The sequence below is a fragment of the Xiphophorus couchianus genome, chromosome 14, assembly GCF_001444195.1.
Source record: "Xiphophorus couchianus chromosome 14, X_couchianus-1.0, whole genome shotgun sequence".
NCBI lineage: Eukaryota > Metazoa > Chordata > Actinopteri > Cyprinodontiformes > Poeciliidae > Xiphophorus > Xiphophorus couchianus.
The window spans coordinates 19726785-19751084 of record NC_040241.1 but is presented as its reverse complement, the minus strand read 5'-3'; the positions used below and the strand labels follow the sequence as shown (position 1 = coordinate 19751084).

At 36.8% G+C, this 24300-nt stretch overlaps 2 protein-coding genes across 6 annotated transcripts; one reads left to right on the top strand and one right to left on the bottom strand.

Moving 5' to 3' along the window:
- Positions 1–1227: 1227 nt before the first annotated feature.
- Positions 1228–18076, top strand: LOC114157594 (prostaglandin D2 receptor 2-like). Of its 5 annotated transcripts, XM_028038683.1 has the most exons (5): positions 1231–1273; positions 6796–7004; positions 12302–12347; positions 15340–16530; positions 17419–18076. In XM_028038683.1, exon 4 carries the CDS (start codon positions 15377–15379, stop codon positions 16490–16492), a length of 1116 nt encoding a protein of 371 aa, XP_027894484.1. In that variant the 5' UTR covers positions 1231–1273; positions 6796–7004; positions 12302–12347; positions 15340–15376; the 3' UTR covers positions 16493–16530; positions 17419–18076. The 5 variants fall into 5 exon arrangements, with proteins under 5 accessions (XP_027894486.1, XP_027894484.1, XP_027894488.1 ...); XM_028038685.1 differs by lacking the exon at positions 6796–7004 and having other exon boundaries at positions 1228–1273; XM_028038682.1 differs by lacking the exon at positions 1231–1273 and having other exon boundaries at positions 6667–7004.
- Positions 18077–18080: 4 nt separating this feature from the next.
- On the bottom strand, positions 18081–24066 carry LOC114157595 (G-protein coupled receptor 4). Its single transcript, XM_028038688.1, has 3 exons — positions 23890–24066; positions 22163–22915; positions 18081–19563 (listed from the first exon to the last, which is right to left on the bottom strand). Exons 2-3 carry the CDS (start codon positions 22741–22743, stop codon positions 19140–19142), a joined length of 1005 nt encoding a protein of 334 aa, XP_027894489.1. The 5' UTR covers positions 22744–22915; positions 23890–24066; the 3' UTR covers positions 18081–19139.
- Between the last annotated feature and the right edge of the window lie 234 nt (positions 24067–24300).

Sequence of the window (24300 nt, the reverse complement as noted above, 5' to 3'; positions counted from 1 at the left end):
TCCAACAATGGGCACAGAATAATGGCTATAAGTCCAGTTAACTAATTTTAAAACCAGGCATTAATCAATGCTTTACTACAATCTACCTGCAATGCATGTTGCTAGTGTCAGCGTAAAGTCCTGACTGAATGAAAATCATTAGAACCTATTTACGTCACGTTAACGAAGAACAGCTGAAAAGTTACCGGGTTTATCAACTGCAGTAGCAATTTCGCTCCAACTCCTCCTCTTGTCATTTCTATAGTCTTTGCATGTTGAATAAACATTAATGTTGTTTCCACGTATCATCTCCGATGTCCGCTGGACTTCGGGTTGCGCCGTATAAGCTGTTTGGGATTCCCAGACGTAATTTCCCCTCATCAAGCACGAGGAGAATCCTGCTGATTGGCTACCTGTCGCATTCAACAGGCTGCGTTAAAGCGCCCAGTCGGGGAAAACCCCTGATTTAGATCGGAGAGGCAACGACTATCTACCGTAACACACCACACAATCTTAGAAAGACCAACGTTTTAAGATTGTCATAAGGGGAAAAATAGGAGCAAAAAATCATGTAGTGTGAACTATTGCATCAGGTAGTCGGATGTGCCCATTTTCTCTATTTAAATCTAATTATTACTGAAGGGCAACATAATATACAGACTTCATAATCTGCCCTCTTTTGGTTGAATGCAGTATTTATTTCCACTTTGGCTTTATGTTGTTTAGTTTTTTTTTTCCAAGTGCGTTTTTTGTTAATGGAGACCATTTTATTTTCGTTTTTGGTTGTTTTGTTTATTTTGTTTATCAGCTCAAGTGTTAAATGTTCTTTTGAAAATAAAGTGTATCTATCTTTGGCAGGAAATCGCATGGATTATTATGTCATTTCCATTAAATCAGTGTAAAAAGGTCTTCAGACAATATTATCGTTTATCGCAATAATTTTTGAGACAATTAATCGCTCAGCAAAATTTGCTATCGTGACAGGTCTACTCTTAATTGTTAATAAGCATTTTAATAAATGAATTACAGGTTTACAGATCCAACAGAAACTAGATGCCTCATTTTCTCATAAACTATATGTACAAAAACAGTTGTTGATATATTGATGTAGACCTGTCTTCTTTTTTTCTAAGCAGAAAACCGAACATTTGATTGTTGGTTTTTGTAAAAAGTTTTCCAACATATGATTTGGGGAACTGAAACTAGAGCCGATACGGCTGATTAAGAAAGGAAACAGTTTGCAGACAGTCCTTTTCCTCTGTTGAGTCATGAGCTCACACTGCTGAAACGAACGGTAGGGGAAAACTTTGCTTTCTCACAAATTTTCTCAGAAGTATTTTACATTTCTTCACTTCTGACGGGTTATTTTAGTTTATCAAATGGAGGATCTGCTGCATGGTGGTTTAGAGTAAATTAATATCTGTCATACTGTACATTCAGTCTCTGTGTTTCATAGTATCTGAGTAAAACAGTGAAACTCTTGAACATTTTGAACATAGACGTTAATAAATAAAACAGTAGAGTACCATGAATTTAGTGGAAAACTTAACTAAACTCATCTTTGTTTGCTCAATCCCAACATTATATGTCAGAGCCAAGAGATCTGAATAATCCAGAGTTTAAAGTTTAAATTACCAGTACACTGCAAAAACACAAAAACCTACCAAGTAATTTTAGTTTCTAGTGCAAATATCTAAGTAAACTTGGAATAACACAAAACTACCCCATGAATACCTTTTCGGCAAGATATAGGAACTTATTTTAAGTGAGTAATTTCTTAATTTTGATGGGAAAATTATTTGTTCCATTTACAGATTATTTCACTGAAAATAAGAAATTTTTCTCATGTTTTAAGTGAAATAATTTACAACTGTAATAAGTATTTTTTTCATCAATATTAAGGATTTATTGACTCTAAATAAGCTCCTCTATCTTGTTGAAAAGTTACTTATACTGTATGTTAGTTTTGTCTTATTCCAAGTGAAATAAGATGTTTGCACTGGAATCTAAACCAGAAATACTTGGTAGTTTATATATATATATTTATTTTTTTTGCAGTGTGGGTAAATATTGTGAAACTGCTTGAGGTGAAGTATTATACATCAGGCGCAGTGGTTATTAATTTAATCTCCTCATCTTCACTTGTGAAATAATTCTCATTATGAATGTGTATCTAAGTCAGAAAAACTTCAGGAATCAGAAGTTTGTGCAGTTTGGCATTTATAGGACGTTAAACTGTAATAAAGCCCAAAAACAAAAGATTTTGCACAAAGTTAGTTGTGTAATTAATTAAATTAGATTACTAAATGCAGTAATTAAAGGATATTACATATTTACACTGCCACAAATGAACTAATCTACATCCTACAACAGGGTGTCCAAAGTGTTTTCATTGTTAAGTCAAAAGAACGCACAGGCTAATAAAATAATAATTAAAAAAAAACAAAAATTAGGCAAATAAAGTTACCCAGTTTTGAAGGAAACTAATGTTTGATCCAGAATGTAAAAATGATTTTGCATGTTTGCTGTATTGAAAGAAATTTGCACAAATTTATTCTCACTTGTAAAAACAGAGTCAGAATGCTTTCTATATTTTATCAAGTTTAATAAATTAAATAAAAGCTTATTTGTGTGCATAAAAGTCAGTTTTTCAGTAAAATAGTCTGGATAAACATGGTTAAAATATTAGTTTTAATTAGTTTCGTATCATTATGTTGGTGAAAACGATACCCAGAGTAAAAATATAAATTCTCCTTCTACCTTTCCTGCCGTTTAATATCAACAGTCAATTCGTTTTTATTTCACTTAAAAAATCACAACCAAATGAACATTTTGTGTATTTTGTGAGATTTGGGCCAGCGGGTTGCAGCTGCAGTGAGGTTTGCATCATCAGGGCTCCAGGTTTTACTCTGCAGTTCACTGGGACACAAGACAACGCAGCAGAAATGATTCCTCAAACAACTGGACAAAAAGAAAAAAGAGGAAACGAGCAATTTCTTCTGAAATCGTTTTTAATTTCATAATAGTAATTCTGAAAAGTGATGACACATCGTTTCTGAGATGTAGTTCTTAACGCAGCGAAGGAAACACCTGAATAATAAACGCTTTCTATAAAGGTAATTTTATTCATGTAGCACATTTTCAGCAACAAGGCAATACAAAATGCTTTACAGGAATTAAAAGGAAATACAAACAAAATAACAAACCAAAGGAAAGAGCAAAGGAAGAAAAATAATCTAATGTTGATCCAAAGTAAATAATCTAGATACTTTTATTCAGGGTTGGTAGATAAGTATAAATAAGTATCTCTGGTCTAATTCCTTTTCTGGTTTTCTGGTCTAAAGGTTGCTAAGTTTCTAAGTTTGTTCTAATTCCTTTTCTGGGCTGCAATAATAGACGTCTCTCTGCATAATAATCTAAAAAAATAACCTAATATTGATCTAAATAGTGAGTACTCTACAGTTTCTAAAATATAAGCTAAAGAGTGACTAATAATCTAGTAAACTAGAGTCTCTACAGTCTGTCACAAATGTGTTGATAAGCCAGGAATCTGCAAGCTCCAAACAGCAGAAATCCTGTGATCATGAATAAACCGCCGGACAACAGGGCTCTCCTGTGCCCAGTCTTCTTGTCGAGAAAATTTCATCCACTGCATTGAGAGACCGGTTGGCCAGATCCATAATTTGTAGATTTGGAAGATGTGCAGAAAAAAGTTCCAAAAATAGAGAAAAAGACAAAACCAGAGCAAGCAGGGCAGGGAGGGAGCAGAGGAAAAATGCGTCATAAGTTTATTTGTGTTGCACATTTCAGAAACAACACAGTTCAAAATGATTTACATCATGAAATTATACAAATATACTAATTATGAAGTAAGTAAACATATTTTGTGGAATACCATCATAAAAGTCACCAATAAACATCAAATATTTTGACTAATGTTTCATTTATGATGTTTTGAAATCAGCTCTAATCAGGTGGGTTTTTGGTCTACATTTAGAGGAACTCAGTGTTTCGGTTGTTTTGCAGTTTTCTGGAAGTTTGTTCCAGATTTGTGGTGCATAGAAGCTGAATGCTGCTTCTTCATGTTTGGTTCTGATTCTGGGGATGCAGAGCAGAACCAGAACCAGAAGACCTGGGCGGTCTGGAAGGTTGCTATGACAACAGCAGATCTTTAAAGTATTTTATAAGTATATATAAGTATCACTTTCATTTTGGGCCATTTCACAAATTTGAATGTTCTTAAAGGGCCGGTTGTGCCAGAATATGTTAATAAAACCAATTAAACTGTTAAAATATCAACAAATAGCTGTTCCTCCAGGATGTGTTTTTTTGCAATCAAAATTGCAGATTTTGTGGTGACAATTTAGAAATGTTTGCAAGATGTTAAATGTGATTTTTTTAATTGATCACCAAGTCACTTAAACTCAAAGTTTTTGACCAATTTTGAGAGAAATTTGCTGTAAAATCAGAACAAAACGTTGAGTTTTGTTGATCTTGTGTGAATTTTGCAGATTTGTAGAAAATTGGAGGGACTTATTGATGTCATTTGGAGTCTAAAGGGCCACATAAAAAGCCACGGCGGGCCAGATTTGGCCCCCGGGCCTTGAGTTTGACAGATGTTCCTCTAGATTGTTCCTCTTTAAGATAATAACTTCAGTTCTGTTTTTATTGAGGTAAAAAAAACTTTATGATACTTCATTTTCAGCGCTTGAATGGCTTCGTGGTCCCCTGGAGACATTGTAACAGATTTGTGTATCATCTGCATAGTTTTATAATTTTTCTGCTGGAGTAAAAATAGATGGAAGTAGTGCTGCGCCTCCCTCAGCGATTCTCAAAAACGTTTGACAAACTGCTGCTAAAGTTTACGGCATTAATGAAAATCCTTAGTCACAATTCATACAGAGAACAGCGCAAAAAAGGTTCTGTGAAATGCTTCCTGTTTAAAACTTAGAAAATGAGTTTGTTTTAACTCTTCTCTGCTAAGTCTACGGTGGGCTACATGATGTGCTACATGATGTTCTGGTGGTTTTTTATTCAAACTTCAGCTCTCTAGGGAACTCCTATTTGAATAGCAGGAAAAAACAAGCGAACGCTTCTTATTTTTCCTGTGAGCATGTCAAGGTTGGATTAGATTTCCTCTCTGCGTTCCTGTGTAGTTTTTCTTTTTTAAAATTGCTTTTCATCTTTTGGAGATTTGCACAAGCTGCTCACACCTGTGAGAAATTGTTTTCTCTTGTGCACTTAGTGAGGGCCAGTTAACATCTTAGGTAAGTCTCATTTTTCTCTGCGGCAAGAAATGCAGACATATAAAGCTGGAAGTTCAGGTTAAATATGGAGAGTCATGTTTCCTTTGGGTGAAAGAATGACAAAACCATTTGGGTTGATTTTACTATCTGGAAGGAAAGGAGAGCAGAAGTGAGACGTGTTTCCGCTTTGCACTGCTCTTTATTTGTAGTGACTGGTGTTTTCCAGTGGAAGCCAAACACAAACCAATATAAGTGCTTTTTTCTGTTTTTAAAGAATCTTACAGCTCACCTCAAACTATGGACAGCGATTTAAAGTTGGAACTAAACAATTATGGAAATGATTGTTGTTTTATATGAAAATAGAAAACAAAGATGAACTTTTCATGACGTCACAGTTAATAGAAATATATGTGTTCAGACGTGTGTTTAATTTGAGAACATTATGGAGCGTTTTCTGCAGCATCTTTTTTTATATACATATGAATTTTATTTAGAAAGTGATAATGTATCTAAAACATAAATGTGCTGTACCAGATTATAGTATAAACTAATTTGCATCTGCAGCCCCTTGGCAGGTTACAAAACGCAGCAGGTCCAAACTCAAACCGTGGAAGTGACATAAGACGGGTTTTGTGATGTACGCCTTGGTTTTTGACATGCGCCATGTCTTCCATCATGTTACCAAATCATGTTACCAAATCATGGCATATGTCATCATGCAAGCGATGGCAAACGCCACAAAAGCCGTGAGATGTGTACCATCTGTCATGGAAGAAAAATAATTTGGTTGTGAATTGTTTTTAAAAGAAAATTATGCTTATCAATAAATTAAGCATGTAATATTTTAATGAAACAAAGTTTCAGCTTTTTTTGGACTGTTTTCTAACCCTTTTCAGTTATTTTTTGTTTATTCCCAGCAACAAAAATAAGAACTTCCTTCAAAGAAATGCTTCTTCTGTTATCCAGGTTTAAAACAATAAATATGCTCTATTTATTATTTTTAAGTAGAAACTTGCTGGACATTCATTTACTATGAAATTAAAGGAAAACGCAGCTAATAAAAGAAAAAAAATTGTGTCTAATGCTTTCTATTATGGAATAATTAAGTTTATCACTGATGAAAAGTTTCGCCTAGAGTGCCAAGTTTGTAGCGGTCTTGAACTACAAATTTCGATGGCCGCACAGATTCAGTTCCAAGCTCCACAAATGGCCCCCAACCCTCACTTTGGACACCCCTGCCTGATTAAAAGTCATCTAGAAAGAATATAACAAACACTGAGCAGGAGGAAAATGACAATTCTTTGATCACTTAAAAATATCAATTAAGAAGAATTTTTATCCATAATATGAGAATGTCAATGTTTAGATCAAGCTGGATATGTAGAAATATGCAGGCAGGGTGAGATGCAGGCAGATTAGCTGCTGTGGCGCCCCCTGGGGGCTACCCTAGGGGTTGCGGTAATTAAACATCTGCACCAAAATTAGAGTTGAAGAGCTGAACGTCTGAGCTGAACAGCAGAAATAAGGATTTCTGCAGCAATTTCTCCTGACATTCCTCACTTCTCTCCAGCCAGGAAGATCTTCTCTTATCTATGAATCAACTATTGGAAAAACATGGAGAAAAAAAAAACCTTTTCCCCTCATTTTCCCTTCAGTAGAACCTTTATTTGGATGATCAGCAAGTTTTGAGGAAACGCCTGTTTTTTTAACATGAACCCGCAGACAGTCTGAAGCGGAAAGACCCGATTCCTCCAACTTTCATCACACCGAGTTTTTGCAGTAAGTAAAACTTTAACTTGCTTCATCCGAGGGGACATTTAGCTTTACTTTATTTGCGCTACATGCCAAATAGCTCATATTTACATCTGTTTTACTGCTGGTATTTTATGCTGTGTTATTAATTATCTCACGGTCATAAAATGTTGTGAAAGAGGCTGGAATGACCTCTGCAGCTGTTGACTCCGTTTCTACAAATCTCGGCTGTTTCTGTGGAGTTTGCGTGTTTTCTTACTGCATGCGTGTCACTGTGACATCCTTCCACATTCCTCTGTGTATTGCTCGGTGTAAATGTGTGTGTGTGTGTGTGTAGCTTTCTGCAATGGCGGCTCTCGGATAAATGAGGGTCAAGAGGGGCCCCAAATTCTGCGCCCCCCCAAAATCACCTCTGAACAGTGTTGTTGGTGTTGTTTTGAATTTATCACCCAAGAAACATACAAAAATCCACGATGGAGTGTTTGTTATTTATTACCAGAATATTAGCATAATAAAAACATCAACTTACAAGAAAAATCATACTTGTAATGATAAAAACTTCAGTAAATAGAAAATACAATTAATCAACCAATCAAGTTGATCTGTATAGCACATTTTGGCAACCAAGCAGTTAAGTTGCTCTGTTAAAAAGCTATAAAAACAACCTGGAGTTACCAATTGAGAAACCAGTAACAATTACATTTTGCTGACTGCCATCATCAAAATCATCAACAAACATCAGATATGTTGGTCAATGTTCCATTTAATATGGTTCAAAAGCAAATCTAAACAACATTACAAGTGACGTCACACTTCAAGGAGCTTTGTAGCTGACGGCCATCTTGGTAGGTACCATAACTCACTGTCATGGCGGCTGCTAACATGTTATTTTTGCCCAGTCTCTCATTAAGTAGAATAAAAAAAATAACCCTGAACAAACTACAGATCAATGGTTCCCATTCGGCAGTTGATGGCAGATAGCAGTTGTAACACAGCTGACATTAATTTTAACGATTTAAAAAATAGACACAAAACATAGAAAAATCAAACATGGAACTCTGCATACGATTAAATGTGTCTGAAATGTACTGTACTTCAAAACTGGATACTGCTTAAGAGATAACAGACCACAGTTTCAAACGGCAACAGAAAACAGGGGGAGGAGCTGGTTGCTACGGTAACCACCAACTGCCAAAAAGCAGGGTAAACAAAACTTATACAGCAATAAAATCAGGAGAAAATAACTTCTTGACTAGGCAAATTTTATTTGAAGAGTAAATAAACCAATTTGGACAAACTTCACATCGATAATAATGTTTTTAAAATAAAAACATAAATATATAGATGGATTGGTGTTTTCTCAAACGTCTCCACATATGGTGCTAACAATGTTGCTTTATTAAAGTCAGAGTAAGTGCAGCTGCTTCGCTGTGCTGGGGGAGAAGACCAAAGTTCAACAGCCTGCAGACAGTCACAGTGTACTGAGTAGAGAAATTAAAGGGTAGTGGCTAATTCCTATCCTGCATTGTGTAAAAGCACTTATAGTCAGTAAGTGCTGCAGTTTTATACCCCAAAATAAACTGCAGCATGCCTCGAAGCAGCCTGCAGACACTAACAGCGTCTGCAAGCTGACACTGTGACTGAGAGAAATTAAAGGGTAGTGGCTAATTCCTGTTCTGCATTGTGTAAGAGCTCTTACAGTCAGCAAGTGCTGCAGTTTTTATACCCCAAAATAAACTGCAGCACGCCTTAAAGCAGAAGTAAAGCCTTCAAATGTTCTTTCTCATTAACACTTAATTCTTATGCTTATGACATTTATTCAATGGAAAGTAAAATAATCTACATTTGGAAGAAAACAGAGTACCTCAGAAAGGCAACAGTCCTAGTGGTGTCAATGCACCAACCCAACAGCAGGTGGCAGTGTGATTCCCACACTTCATCCAGCCCAAAAGGTTTTTTTTTTACCAACAGTTATAATGTTAGGGACTGTCAATACTCGTCTGTGATCATGTAGATGTCTTGCTGTACCTCATGTTTCCTAACTTCTTGAAGTCTTTAAAGTTGCGACACAGCGTAAGCCAAAGTGCAACGGAGAAATGTCATCATCTAGTCTGCTCGTTTTCAACTGACTGCAAGTCACGAACTGCAGCAGTGCTTTCAGATTACACCACAAAACCATTGTTAGAGCAGCTTCTATCAAAATGCATATCACTGGAAAACTAGCCGGTGCATCAGTGAACATGAGGACTGAACTTCATCTCTGCCTTGTGTTGTATGTCCTGTTCAGATTCCCTCTTACTCTGACACACCTCCACTCCTTATGTGGCTTTCTGTTTGTTGAGTCAACGTGATATTTATAGTGTGAATTTACTGGGTATCAATCAATTAAATCTATTTATTAAAATGCTAATGCTTTGTGCTGCACCTAACATTTATCATTATGATAACATTTTTATTTAGCAGTAAAAATCTCAAATAAATCCTTTTTTAAATCTTTCCATCTGCATTAACTGTCTGTGCAGATGAGCCACATTTGTACCATTCTTGACTTGCAGGCTCTGATTAGCTGCCAGCCTGACTGTAGCTGTTAAAGTCACTCTGGTTAGCTTTTAGCCTAAATGTTATTAGCTGTTAGCTTGACTTTGATTAGCTGCTAATTCAGATTAACAGCTAGTCTGAATTTGATTAGCTGTTAGCTTGACCCTGATTTACGGTAAACTTCACTCTGATTAATATTTCTCTTAGAATGTTCCTGAAGAGTTTTTTTAAAATGTATTTTTGTCAAATACGGTGGTATTGCTATCATACGTACACAAATCAAAATGCAAATAAATGTTTTGGGGTTTTTTGCACAATCTTAACAGATTGTCCAAAAAAAAAATCACATTACTCCATATGTACACACACACACACACACACACACACACTGATTCATGGAGCAACATGGGATTTAGTGTTTTCCAAGGATTCAAATGTAATCAAACTCACTACAGTTCCCAAGCAGGCTACAGTTGCCAAGTTTACTTCTAGTGATGTGCTGATTGTTACGAGTTATTCCGAGTTTTGAAACAAAACCTTACAAAAACTGTCAAACCATAACTTAAAGGGTAAAAAGCAGAAGCTGAACTGAGAAGTGCTGCTGTGAGAAAGTAGTGGTGACCCAGTCAAGTCCCCGTGGAGCTCCCATCTAGCAACTTATAGACGAATCCACCTAGATCAAATACTGAATTCATGTCAATCAGCTCCTGAGAAACCCTGTTGCAAATTTTAAAAGCAGTCTAGTAATGATAGAACGTAAAAATGCCAACTTAGCAGAAAGCAGCAAAGATGCTCAGACCATAACGGCTAGCTGGATCAAAATCAAGAAACTTGAACTACTCATCGATTCTTCAGCAGAAACTTTGCATTCTTGCAATTACACAACTCAAGTAACACCTTTGGTGATGCATCAGCACTCGGGTTGACAAACAAATTTCTGTGGTTGAATATTTTCTGACATCAGCATCTTTGTAGCGTTGCTTGTCTCCAGTAGAAGAAAAACAACACATTGCCTCAATCCTGTTTTTGGAACGAAGCAATTCGTTCGATTTCTGCACAAATTCATGCAATCAGTTTTTAAACAAACCCTTGACTTTTGCACAGAAATGGTCAAGAGTATTTAAAGTGAACTTTAAAGCAGCTTCAGAAAAGAGCAAAACATTGAGATCAGTATCAACAGGAAGTGGAATTAGTGTGAAACATATTCTTAAAATTACTTTGAATTTCTTCTGACACCCATCCTGCGTCAGCTCGAACAGTTCTAGTTTCTTCTTGAACGTGCTCGACTCTTGGCTCCACGTCTTCTGTGACAATTTTGTTCCTCTTCAGGTTTTTAGACTTCCTATTGCTTTACATATTTACACCCATTGCGAGTATCAGTCGCTGCATCACTCTGTAGCAGACGCTGCAGCAAACACAGCTCACCGGTGAGGCATTTTAATTGATATGATTTAATTTAATTTTTACCTGCATGACGAGCTTGAGGCGACTCTTTCTTCCCCACGAACAAAAATATGCTCATTTTTTATTTGCAGTATTTAGTATGCATATTTTTCTCTTGCTTATTTGTGTTCGTAGAAAGTATTTAGCAATATTTTTATCTGTTATTATTTTTTGACGTTTTGTCAGGCATTCTTGCAGACAGCTAAAAATGTTTCCTACTGTGCTTGTGACGATAAAAGGTTGAACTTGAACACTTATGTGAAAACAAATGGGATGACAGCTAAATATTCGTCCTGGTGTCGTTAATAGGCCTGAATTTTGAAAAATACATCCTGGAAATGAGACTATATTACATATTTATTTATTTTGAACAGACAAAATATAAAAAAACAGAAAAAAAATAAAAATAAAGCTAGTTATCATGCCAGTTTTACATTATTTGTTTGAATAGGAGCAGGTAGAAAATACAAACTCTTATGATTTCCAGCCCCTCTCAGACTCACTTATGAGGATAATTTCTATTTATTTCAATTAATTGTAGTTCAGACTTACATTTTTTTGTACTTTTATCTGGTTTACGCTATAATAGTAGCAACACAATTAGCAGTCTGATCTGTTTAACATGTACATTTTTTCATAAATAGCTTCTCCTTGATATTTCGATGTGTGTTAACAGGAGATCTTTGAGACAAAAGGCGAGGCTGTCATACAAATTGCATTTCTTACTTTGTGGTCTGCCTGATACAAAACCTTGTTATGCTGTGAATAAATATTCAGAGGATGTGGGTAAAGTGAGAGATGAACATGTGAAGAGGTAGGGGACCAGCAGCTAATGAATTCATCAACTCTCCCCTCGGCTGCAGAGGATGCCCAGCCAGAGTAAAGCTGCAGAGAAAACCTGCGGGAGACGAATGCATCATGCATTTTATCCTGGCAGACATCTGCTGTTTGGTTTATCGCAGCTGATTACTTTAATTTTTTAAGGAGGGACATTCAGGGAAGCTATAGAAAAATATCCAAACATTTTGAATTTCAAAAAACAGAAGTTGAGTTGGGAAGTTGAATACAAAACCACGTCAGCAAGAAAAAGAACAAATGTCTTACTTTCCTTCCTCTACCCAACCACTTTTATCTATCAAATATAATCGTAAATAAACTGAGACTTGTGGTTTCGACCCCACACAATGTGAGCAGCCTGCAAGGCTTTGTACGTTTCTGCAGAAACAAATCCCCCTCTTAAAGCTGTGACTAAAAAACTAAAAAACTAAATGTTGTGGTTTGTAGAGATAGTGATTAACCACATTCGTTGAGCGAACATCACAGCTTATGTTTTATCTTCACAGCGACTGGATCAGCCTCATCCCAACCCAGATCATTCATTTTTACTCTGTAAGTATCACAACTAAGTGAAATAAATGATTTTACAAAGAATACAGACAACATTCAGTAATTTCTTTCATTTGTGTGTCATTTATAGCAACAATCATTATTATTTTTATTATCATTTCTTAATTCTGGCCCAAAGTTGTCCATCATTCATCGGGTTATTTTGGCAGATGCTATTTCCTATCCATGTTTTGTTCATTCAAAGTTGAGATCAGGATAACAAAGCCGCTTGTGAAACACCAAGCTGAAGGTTAAATATGATCTGAAATTAAGAACAGATAACATCTCTGATGAAGTCATTCCTGTGGTTTCTATACCTATAACACATTTCTGCCTCGCTTTATTTTAGTATAGAATATATATAAGCTATAGAATATATTTGATAACATTTATTTGAAGGGGTGTGTGTAACCGGGTTCTGCTTCACTCCACTGTACCAGGCCGGCCCAAGTAACCCCTCGACTCTGCGTTGTGTAGATTTATTTTAATGAAGACGAGGAGTTTCTGGGTGATCAGGCAGTTTATTTCCTGAATAAAAACATATCGGGGTTCGCATCAGTGCAACGGCTCAACTTCACTCAGCACACTATGGCAGAGCGTTATGTTAGCTTTTAACTTAGCACACGAAGTGTTTTACAATATTAACAAAACTAAAAGTACAAAAATTGGTGCCAGGCAAACATCTAGTAAATAGTCACTACACACCATTTGTCTAAGTTAGTAAAAATGATGTTTTATTATGTTGCTAACACTTTTCTACACTTTGTGCTGAAGAATGCAACTCACTTCTCGTGCAGCTTTCACAGACTGGCACTGAGTGCAGGGGCCAGCAACATATAACCAGCCACACAGAGAGGGGGCGCTATTTCCCCATTGCACTGATACATAGAAAGCAAGTGGGATTCTACAACCTAAACCTAAACACTGTTATATGTGCATAAGACTGACATAATACTGTCATAAATCTGATATAACACCAGTTGTGAACATGACAGAGTCTTTGTGATCGGTTATGACTGTTGTCAGGAAGTTTCCTTCGGTAAATAATGACACTTTTAATGCAAAGTTGACTCTTTTAATGGACTTTTAATGCAAGTTTTAATACAACTTTGCTTTAAAAAGTCAGTATTTATCGTGTCACACGTCATGACAACAGTTATAAAGACTCTTTCATGTCCTTAACATGTGTTATGTCATGTTTATTACAGTGTTATTTCAGTTTTCTTCTTATTTCAGAGTTCGGTAGTAACTAGTTACATTTACTTGAATAAGTTTTTTGAAGAAAAAAAAAAGCACTTTTAGGAGTATTTTTACTACAATCTACTTTTTACTTTTACTTGAGTAACTTTATTATGAAGTATTTCTACTCTTACTCGAGTAAAATTTCTGGATTTTCTACAAACTGAATGAAAAACAAACATGTTTTAACCCAAAACTCACCAGACACAGAAACACATCTGTAGTTTATGTTAAAGTTTCTTAAGATGTTTTTTATTGAAATAAACTGATTTGGAAACATTTTATTTAGCTGATTTTGTTATTTTTTTGTTACTTATATGAATTATTGTAATTTTGATCTTTAAAATACCAAAATTTCCACCTAACTATATTTTGGTCCGTGTGATGATGTAATTTTTAAATATTAAATGATTGATAATTTGATCAGTTTCTCAGTACTTGTGTAGACTTTTTACCAAGTACTTGAGTAATTTCCTGGACGGCCACTTTTTACTCTTACTTCAGTAAAAATATGTTGAAATAGTACTACTTTTACTGGCGTACATTGTTTTTTGGATACTCTGTCCCCCTCTGATTGTTCTTATTTCTAAATTAACTCAATAATAGAATTGGATACAGTCACAGCAAAAAAAGAAAGTACACCCTCTTTCAGTTTTAGAGTTTAGAGCTACATGGTGTGACTCTACAGCAATGCATTCTGGGTACAGAAACATGTGACCTTAGTGATACAGAACTTTTACGTTTTATTATTGTATTATTAATATCAAGTAATACTAAAACCATTCAAATTATATCTGCTCTTAAAAGACTACAACCCTCTAGCGTTAATTTAATTTTGAGTTTATAATTTACATGTTTTGAAATACCTTTAGATATTCTATTTATTTTTTATATCTTGTTCTCTACTGTCCATGTTTTATTTAGTCTCTGTTTGAAAAAACATAATTGGGGAGAAAAAGGTAGAAAACAAGGAGAGGAAATGGAACTGCTGCATAAACAGTCTTCCCCCCTTCAAAATAAGAGCATGAATATAAATGTTTAACTACCTGAAAAACTCTTAATAGTCTTAAAACTTCAACACAGATGTTAAACTTCGTGTTTGTTTGCCTAGAAAGCCTGGTTTGTTTGAGCGATGAACTCTGGTCTCTCTACAAACCTAGCTCTTGATTCGGTCGAAGTGAACTCTGGTGCGATTCAAAGGCATATGTGAATGCCAAGTTGGCCGGAGACCGCTCCAAAACCAGAAACTACAGAGCAGGGCATTCTGGGTAGATACAACCAAAACAAAGACGTGAGTCTAGCGACAGCAGGAGAATTGACTTGTGGTCTTTTACCAAATACAAGAGAGAAATCCTACAACAGCTAAAATCTGACGTTACTCCATTTGTTTACATTTTGTGAAGAAGGACGTTTCTCTCTGTCTCTTCATCTGCGGCTTTTGTGTCGTTTCGTTCAGTGCTTCTTGGTGCAGGTGACAGGGAAAGCAGGTTGCTCAAAGTGTGGTGTGAAAATGAGCTGCAGCAGCTGAAAATGTAGCAATGTTGGAATTTTGGTCGAACCGAGTCTACCGGACTATCGGGTGTAAAAACACCCTTAGCTAGGCAGAAGACAATGGATGTATTTTTACTATAACTATAAATCTAAAACTTGTACGGACTGTATTCAGAAGTAATGCAAGCTTATTTTTGTCACATAATCTATAGCTTAAACTATGTGACCACTTCACGTGATTAATTACTTGTGTTTTTTATTTTAGAGTTCTTGGAAATTCCAAGTAATCTCTTCCTTCCAAGATGGCCTGCCTTCCTCCCAACAACTCTGTTATACCAAGCCAAACGTGTGTCGCACAAAACCTGACCTCAATGAGCATTTTTACCGCCTCTCTCATTGGAATCGTGTCTGTCATCGGCATCATAGAAAACCTCCTCATCCTGGCAGTAGTGGGCTTCCGTGTCAGTCGCTCCATCATCAGCATCTGGATACTGAACCTGGCAGCGTCGGACCTCCTGGCCACATTTACCTTGCCCTTCTTCAGTCTCTACCATGCCTGCGGAGCGTCCTGGATCCTGGGTTCGACCTTCTGCCGCATCTATTCCTCCGTCTTTTTCCTCAACATGTTTGTCAGCGCCTTCCTGCTGGCCGCCATTTCTCTGGACCGCTGCCTGGTGGTGGTGCGACCCGTTTGGGCTCAAAACTACCGAAGCACACAGCTGGTGGGGAAGATTTGTTGTGTGATTTGGGCCTTAGCTGTACTCTTCACTATCCCTTTCTTTATGTTCCGTGACACCATCACCCTTGGAAAAGGCAAGTGTCTGTGCTACTACAGTTACTCACAGTATCTCCCAAGCGAACCCTTTGACCTTAAAGCTCTATGTAGGCAGCGCAAAGTGGGTTTGGCTTTTATGAAGCTGTTTTTTGCCTTCCTGATTCCTCTCACAATCATCATTCTCAGCTATGTCGTCGTGAATTCCAGCTTAGCACAAAGAGGTTGTCGCAGACCTTTCCGATTTGTTCGACTTGTGATAGCTGTGGTGGTGACCTTTGTCCTCTGCTGGGCTCCATACCACCTTTTCATTGTTATAGAAGTGATGGCTCCCAAAGACAGTTCTGCGAAGAAAGTAGCAACCAACGCCCTTGCGATCTCAGCAACGATTGGCTTCCTCAATAGTGTCCTCAACCCCATCCTATACGTCTTCAGCTGCCCTGACTTGTGTCGTAAAATCAAACATTCCCTCGGAGCGGTCATGGAGAGCGTCCTTGCCGAGGATCTGGCCGAGTTGGCACGGCGTCGCAGCACCGTTCGCAGCTCCATCAGCAACTCTGAATATTCCATGAAGAAGAAATACTCAGTTTCTGCGTTAAATCCGAAAGGCCAGGCGGAAAATGTCAGCACCTCAGATGAGATCTGAAATGTGAATTTTTAAAGATGAAAAGAAGAAACCACTCAATCTAGGCAACATGCTGCACCTGATCTCAACATCTGTTTCAGAAAACAGCAACCTATGACGGACTTGTCATCTTTCAGTCGTTAAAGTTTCTTTCAACAACCTAGACGTTCTTGGAATCTCTTAGATCTTCAATCAGCAAGGTCTTTCTTTAGGCTGGTTGCTTTTTCACCCATCATTAGCACAGTTTCTTGCGATTTTACTCAGAAATGTTGATTGAAAAGCTTCTTAACTATGAATGAAGGCGCTGAAACTCAAGGATTGGCCCTGTCGTTTCAACAAACGACAGATGACTTCAAAATGGGCCAACAGGTATATTACATTTTATGACTCTAAGGGAGAGTTCAGATACCCTGTGGAGAAAAATTATTTTGGACACTTGTGTCTGTATTTCATTCTTTAAGTCTCGACCAAGATCTCGTGACCATTGATGAGGATAGGAACGTAGATTGACCTGTAAATCAAGAACTTCACAACGTCACACCAATCCACCTATTTGTCTTCTGCTCTATTCCCTTATACTCATTCTTGTATAATGATTTGAAATATGTTAGCGACAAAAAAAGACACAAAAATACAATTACTCACATGAGTGACTAATTACTTTTTTACATTATTATTGTTATGTACACTTTTAACCAAACTGTCTTCAATGTCAGACTCAGAATCTGTTGATTGTTCCTCATACAAGTTGAGGACATATGAGGTTTTTTTCAGTTTGTAAATTCAGAACTGTGGGATCTATGGAGCTAATTCGGGGCCATAAAGTTTGGTCCAAAGCAAACAAAAAAAGAAAAAGAAAAGCTCTGAAACTGAAAAAAATGTTTTGAAACTGGAAAAAAATTATGTGAAACTCAAGAAAATCTCCAAAATTACTGTTTAGATTCAAGTTTTTTTTTCAGTTTCAGATGTTAAGTTTCATTTTTTTTCTCTCTTTTGAACGAAATTATGGCACCAATTTAGTTCCATAGAGTTGATCTCGAACATTTTTTTTCTCTGACTCTGTGGAAACCATTTCAGAAACATTGGATAACTATTAATGAAGACATTTTAAAAAACTTAACAAAACCTGCCCATATTTAGTGATGGTTTAAAACATTTTAATCATTATAGATGTGTGGAGTTTCTTACTTTTGTACTTTTTACTGTTAAAAGGAAAAAACAGTTTATTTTGATACCTAATGGTGCCTCCAGTCTTGTACAGGATGTACTTAAATCTTTCATTATTATTGTACCGAAGAGAAACATCATGCCATTTCCTCATTTTGTTTTGAATGTTTATTGGTTTGGTTTGCTGAGTCAAAACTACCATGTGCTTTTTTTGTGTGTGTGTAGATGTCTCATTATAGATCTTATCAGTGGTTGCCAGTGCTTATGCAACTGATTTTTTTCCCATAAAATTTCTTTCAAATAGATTGACTTTTTGTAGTGCATGGCTCAGAATCTGCCTGTAAATCTGCGTCATGTTATATTTCTGTGTGGTTTTTAGTGTTAAAAAGAAAATGTATAAATATATACTGTAAAAAATAAAAAAAGAGGAAACAGCAATGTGTTTCAATTAGAGATGATTCATTTTCTACACCAGCTTTATGGAAACGACCTTCATACTGATGTTTTTCACTGTGGGAGGAAATCAGAGTACATGGAGAAAACAGACATGTCTGCGGAGCTGAGATTGATGCCATTGTGTTGCTGCGAGGCGACACAACGAATAACAGCACAACATTTCTGTTTTTAAGTACAGCTGGAAACTGAAACATTTTAACTTTAAAATAAATCCGATAATGCAGCAGCAGAAGTTCATCTCTTACGCCAGCAAAATATCCTGAAAGTTTTTGAGTGGTCTAGTCAAAGTTTTAACATGGTGTATCCTTAAAGCTGCAGTATTTAACGTTTATAAAAAAATATATATATATTTTACATATTTGTTGAAACTGTCATTATGTGGTGACAGTAGGACACAAATAATCAAGCTTCTCTTCCGTCTCTAAGTAGAAACAACCAATCAGAGCCTGGAGGCGGGGCTTAGTGCTGTCAATCAATCTCGTGCAGCTCTGCTCATCCCCCTGTAATGCAGCTTTTCCCCGTCAGCAGATCTTGTTATGAATGCTAGGCTAGTTAGCATGACGGCAGTTAAACTGTTTTCCTGTAACAGTAAGTTGTTTCTCCATCACTAGAACATTTGGCAGTGAGTACTTGAGGATGATTGACAGCGCTAAGCCCCTCCTCCTGGCTCTGATTGGTTGTTTTTGGTGCATTTCTTCAGACAGCAATAGTAGGTCATGGAGAAGGTGGAGGAGATCGATCTTTTCACAGATTATCTGTCTCATAGCAAACTGTCATGACATGGTGAAAGTTTTAACAAATATGAAAATATATATATATTTATGAAAATTACGTACTGTAGCTTTAAAGACAAAATCCTCCAATCTAGTCAAAAGCATATCTGCAGTCTAAATAAATGTGTTGGAGGTAAAATTCAAACAAAATCCTTCCACAAGTCTTCTGTACTTTACTGGAGCATATTCATGTTTTCATTAGGAAACTGAAACAGCAGCAGTTTTCCACTAGATGGCGCCATTGCTCTGATATTACACCTGTTCAGTCCGGTTTAGATTGTCACAAAGTTGCTATGTCTGTTTTCATTCTCCCTCTGTTTGTCCAGGTGACATCTGGTGCTCATGCTCATGCTTTTATGGCCTTTTTGTCCTCTTCTCAGGCAGGGTAGGGATCTCTGCAGCTCTAGCCGAGCGTCAGGGCAGAGGAAGATGTAAAACAGGGGATCCAGTAAAGTGTTGAGGCTCGTCAGGCCGTAGCAAAGGCGGTAGACGTAGAAAATGGACTGCTCAAACAGACACGGCTCGTCGGTCTCCAACAGGGACACAAACCTGTATCCGCCTACCAGGTGGTAGGGTCCAAAGACTACAATAAAGTTGAATGTTATCACGACCAGGATGCCAACGATTTTGTAGCGCTCGTGGTTGGAGAGAGATGGAGACCGGCGTAATGTCACCCCAATGTGAGCTGAGGTGTAGCTGGGGGGAGAAGAAGAGATTCAGATCAGACATGAACCTGTTTGTTTAAATGCATAAAGCATACAGCTCTGACAATGTAAAAAAAACAAATAAAGAGCTTTTTTTTACTTTTGCAAATAAATCCAGAAATTTTAAGAGGTTTCTGAGTTTCAAAAGTCGAAAGCTATCAACTTTTGAAACTAACTTGGATTAATACAAAAATTTCTGAGATTTTCTCATAAATTAGCAAATTTTCAAACTCAGAAATGTTCTTGTTTTTAGAAAATTTCTGAAATTGATCTGAAATTTTCTGAGTTTCTTCGAAATCTGTGACAAAAATCTTTTCCTAGAAAATTTCTGAGATTAATATAATTTTTTTTTGTTAACAGAGAAGTGGCTCAGAAATTTCCTTGTTTTTTCTAGAAATTTTCTGAGATTAATCAAAAGATTTCTGAATTTTTTTTCTAGCAAATTTTCAACTTTTCAATCCAGAAATTGTATTGTTTTTTCTAGAAAATATTCAACCCCCTGGTACGCTGTCATACAAAACAGCAACATTTCTCCAGGTACACAGTGAAACAAACAAACAAAAACATTTATTTGTATTTTTTATATCATTTTGTTTATGTTCCTCGTTACTATTGCTAATGTGAATATTTTTAAAAAACGAATTGTAATGTGCTGTTTTTGACTGAATGAATATGGTATGAGCCATTTTATACACAGAAGTGCAGTTGGTTAGAGAAAAGGAAACTTTCTTGTGGATTTATTTTAATATTAGAGTGTAAAATACTGTGCTTGAGGTGCAAATAAAATCATGCATTATTTGCCTAAATGTTTATAGATTTCATTTTTGTCTAAACAGAGTAGAAATGTGTTAAAAACAAAGTAGGAGAAATTTTCTTTGTTTTGTTTGCCGAGATTGAGCAGCTCTCCACGTAGCGGTTAGCATAACCGAGCAGTTAGCTTTACAATAAGTAGCTCTATTGCTCAACAGTTAGATTGTCTCTGCATACCTCTGTGTATGATTGTTTAGTAATTAGCTTAAAAAGAAGTTCCTGTTAGTTATTAAACTTTAAGCAGGTGTTAGCTTGTTTCTGCATAGCTTGACTATGACTAGCTGTTAGCTTGGGCGCGACAACAGATTAGCGGTTAGCTTGACTCTGGGTCGATCGGTGAGATGATTAGACATTAGTGTACTTGTGGAGGAACGCAGCTTTTAATTTCATATTTTTATGTGGCTACTGATGGACATCTAACGGCCAGATGTGGCCTACAAGTCATAAAATTACTTTATAAAGTGAGTGCTGCTGTCTGCTGCAGGTAAAATGACTGATCATAACTATTTCACACAATCCCAGTTTGAAAAAACAAACTTAAGCATCTAATTTAGACTGGACAATAAATGTATTATCAAATAATCACATTTTTGGCCTTAAACTATTAAATTTTGGGGTTTGGGTTTGATGTTAGCACATCTAGGGCTATCAACTTATTGACAAGCGTGTTTTAAAGCTTTTATTTATTTAAAACTAATAATTAAACTCACTATGATGGAATATTAGGGCCAGGGCAGGATAAGATTTATTTCTTTTAATTACAAGAATAAAGTCAGAATGTATAAGTAAACAAAAAATCTGCCAGTGGAACTAGTACTTTTTATCAATATTTAACATTGACTTAAAACAAGCTCTTACATCTTGCTTAAAAGTTATTTATTAGTTTAGTCTTATTGAAGTGTACTGAGATATTTGCTGACGGAGGATTAGGATCATACAAAAAAAGGAAATTATCAGAACAAAAAATAAAAATTAAAAGAATAAAATTGTGTTGTGATAATCTTATGAGAATAAAGTCATAGTACTATGACTTTATACTCCTATGAAGTCATACTTTATAGTAGTAACTTAACACTACTATAAAATCATACTTTATGACTTTACAGAGAATAAAGTCATTTAAAAGTGATAGTAGAGTGATAGTAGAGTGAAAGTGATAGTAGCTTGAAGTGACCCAATTTAAATTTTTTCCCTTAAAGTGACCTGAATCCGATCTTTTCGTGACAGTCTGACAACATATCAGATTTATTTCAAATGCGACCCAGGCCACTTGGATATCCGATACGTTTATAATTTTTTCAAATGTGAAACGAATCTGTTCGCCCAGGTCACATTCATCCGACCTGAACGTCATTCATACTCAACAAACGTCACTATCCTGCGTCCTGATGCGCGCAAGCAGGAAGAAAAACAACAACCGTGGTGGACTATGATAAAGATTAAGCTGCTGTGCTGGCTCTGGTCGAACAATAAGTTACCATCCATGTTTACTTCTGCAAACACTGAGCACTGCTTCTTCTTCTTCTTCTCTTTTATGGCAGTTTGTGAAACACTGAGCATGCTCTATGTGATGTTATTGGTCCTCTACTGTGCATGTGGGAAACTTTCAGATCTTTTGAAGTTCACACTGGAGATCACATACAAGTCGCATATATTTGGACGTGTGAAAGACCTCGTCAAATCGGAATTGGGTCACTTCAGGCTGCAGTGTGAACGTAGCCATAAGAAACATGTGAAACAGTGAAAACTCACTGTTACCATAACTAGAAGTACAAACTTACCCTAGAATGGTACATGGCAGCAGAAAACCCAGAAGCACAGTGATTATCTTAAAGTGAGCGTATCTGGGGCTGACCGGGTACTTCTCTAGACACAGCTGCCGCTCAGAGTCAAACACGGACGGCAGCAACCCGCTCAGGCAGAACAGGAAGGTTAGGATCCACACTGCCACTCCCAGCACCGCCGCCACCTTCACTGTCCGCACCCTGCGGCTGCTCAGCGGGTACACGATGGCCAGGCAGCGGTCCATGGCGATCAGACACAGGAACATGACGCTGGCGTAGACGTTGACGTAAAACACGTATCCGACCAGCTCGCAGGTGAGCCGGCCGTAGGGCCAGCGGTGGGCGCCCTGCAGGTAGAGGATCCACAGGGGCAAGGTGAGCAGCTGGAGGAGGTCCGACAGCAGCAGGTTGAGGATGTAAACGAGCTGGCAGCCCCCGCTACCCGAGCGACCGAGGTGGTACAAGCCCCAAAGAGACAGCAGGTTGCTGGGCAAGCCCAAGGAGAAGATGACACTGTAGACACAGGTCAGGGCAAAGACGTCTGTGTCCAGAGGGAGGCTGCAGGTGTCATTGGACATGTCTCTGCTGGTTAAGGTCCGGACATGGAACACTGGAGACGACGACGGACCCACTCAAGGCAGAAAGCTGCTTAGTACATTCATGTTGAAATGTTCATAAATCCACCCAGCAGAGGAAAAAAAAAAAACATCTTCAAAAAGCCTCCTGGATCCATCCACAAATATAAAAATCCTGCAAAGACACTGTGAGCACTACACTGCAAAAATACAAGATATTATCTTTTCTTGGCTGGTTTCTAGTGTAAATACACTTAAACTAGGACAAAAACTTACAGGTAATTTTTCCATAAGAAATATGAGCTTGTTTTCAGTCAATAATTGTTTCATATTATTGAATCATATAAGCAGATTTATACAATTATTGTTAAAGTATCTGCAAAAACACAAAATCTTATCTATATTTTTCTGGTTTCTAGTATGAATACACTTAAAATAAGACAAGATTAACTAAAAGGTCATGTTTAAGTCAATAATAATTTAATATTGATCAAAAAGTACCATCTCCACTGGCAGATTTCTACACTTATAACCAGCATTTGTCAAACTATCTATACTGCAAAAACATAAATCTTACAAAGTATTTTTTTTGTTTTAAGTGCAAACATCTTAGTACACTTGAAATAAAACAAAATTAACTTACAAGTAACTTTTCAGCATGATATATAATCATATTTTCAGCCAATAATTGCTTAATATTGATGAAACATTTCTAGTTCACTGGTAGATTTCTACACTTAGAGCAAGACATTTTTCCTGTGTTGTCAGTTTAACTAGTCATTTTTTTAAATCATTATTGAACAATTACTGATTTAAAACAATCTCCTACATCTTTCTGAAAAGCTACTTGTAAATTAAGTTTGTCCTATTTTAAGTATAAAAAGATATGTGCACTAGAAACTAGACTGTTGTGTTTTTGCAGTGCAGACAGTTTGACACAACCAGGTCATAAGTTTATAAATCTGCCAGTGGAAATAGTACTTCTTCATCAATATTCAAGCATTATTTGTATGTTAGTTTCATCCCCTTTCAAGTGTATTTACACTGGAAACTAGAAAAAAATGATAAGATTTTGTTTGTTTTGCAGTGTAGATAGTTTGATACTTGCAGGTGCATGAAAAGAAATAAATATCAATAGTTTCCACTCACCTCCCACAGCTCTGTGTCAGAGTCTGAGTCCTGCACTCTGCAGATGGGTGACCTGAGCCGGAGAAACGCTGGGAACACGGTGTCTTGCCTGGGCCTTGTCTATTCTGTGATCGCTTCCTCCACAGGAAGCTCACTTCTTCAGATTTAAAGGCAACATCCTGAGGCGGGAGAACGCCTTTCTGCCACAGAACAAAAACATACGCTCTCTCTATTTTTCTCTGCCACCCTGTAGTCACAATCACCAAAGGTGGACCGCTGAGACATCCTGACCTCACTGAAAAAACACAAAATCTTACCAAGCATTTTTGGCGTCGTTTCTAAGAAACTAAGATACAAATATCTTATAAGACTAAACTAACTTGCAAGTAACTTTTCAGCAAAAGGAACTTGTTTTAAGAGGTGGCCTAATAT

Bases quoted from the DNA above. Each gene is read 5' to 3' on its own strand.
- LOC114157594 (XM_028038685.1), top strand. From the start codon at position 15,377: ATGGCCTGCCTTCCTCCCAACAACTCTGTTATACCAAGCCAAACGTGT.
- LOC114157595 (XM_028038688.1), bottom strand. From the start codon at position 22,743: ATGTCCAATGACACCTGCAGCCTCCCTCTGGACACAGACGTCTTTGCC. The intron at 19,564-22,162 runs GTAAGTTTGTAC...TTCTCCCCCCAG, and splicing joins CTGCCATGTACCATTCTAGG to CTACACCTCAGCTCACATTG.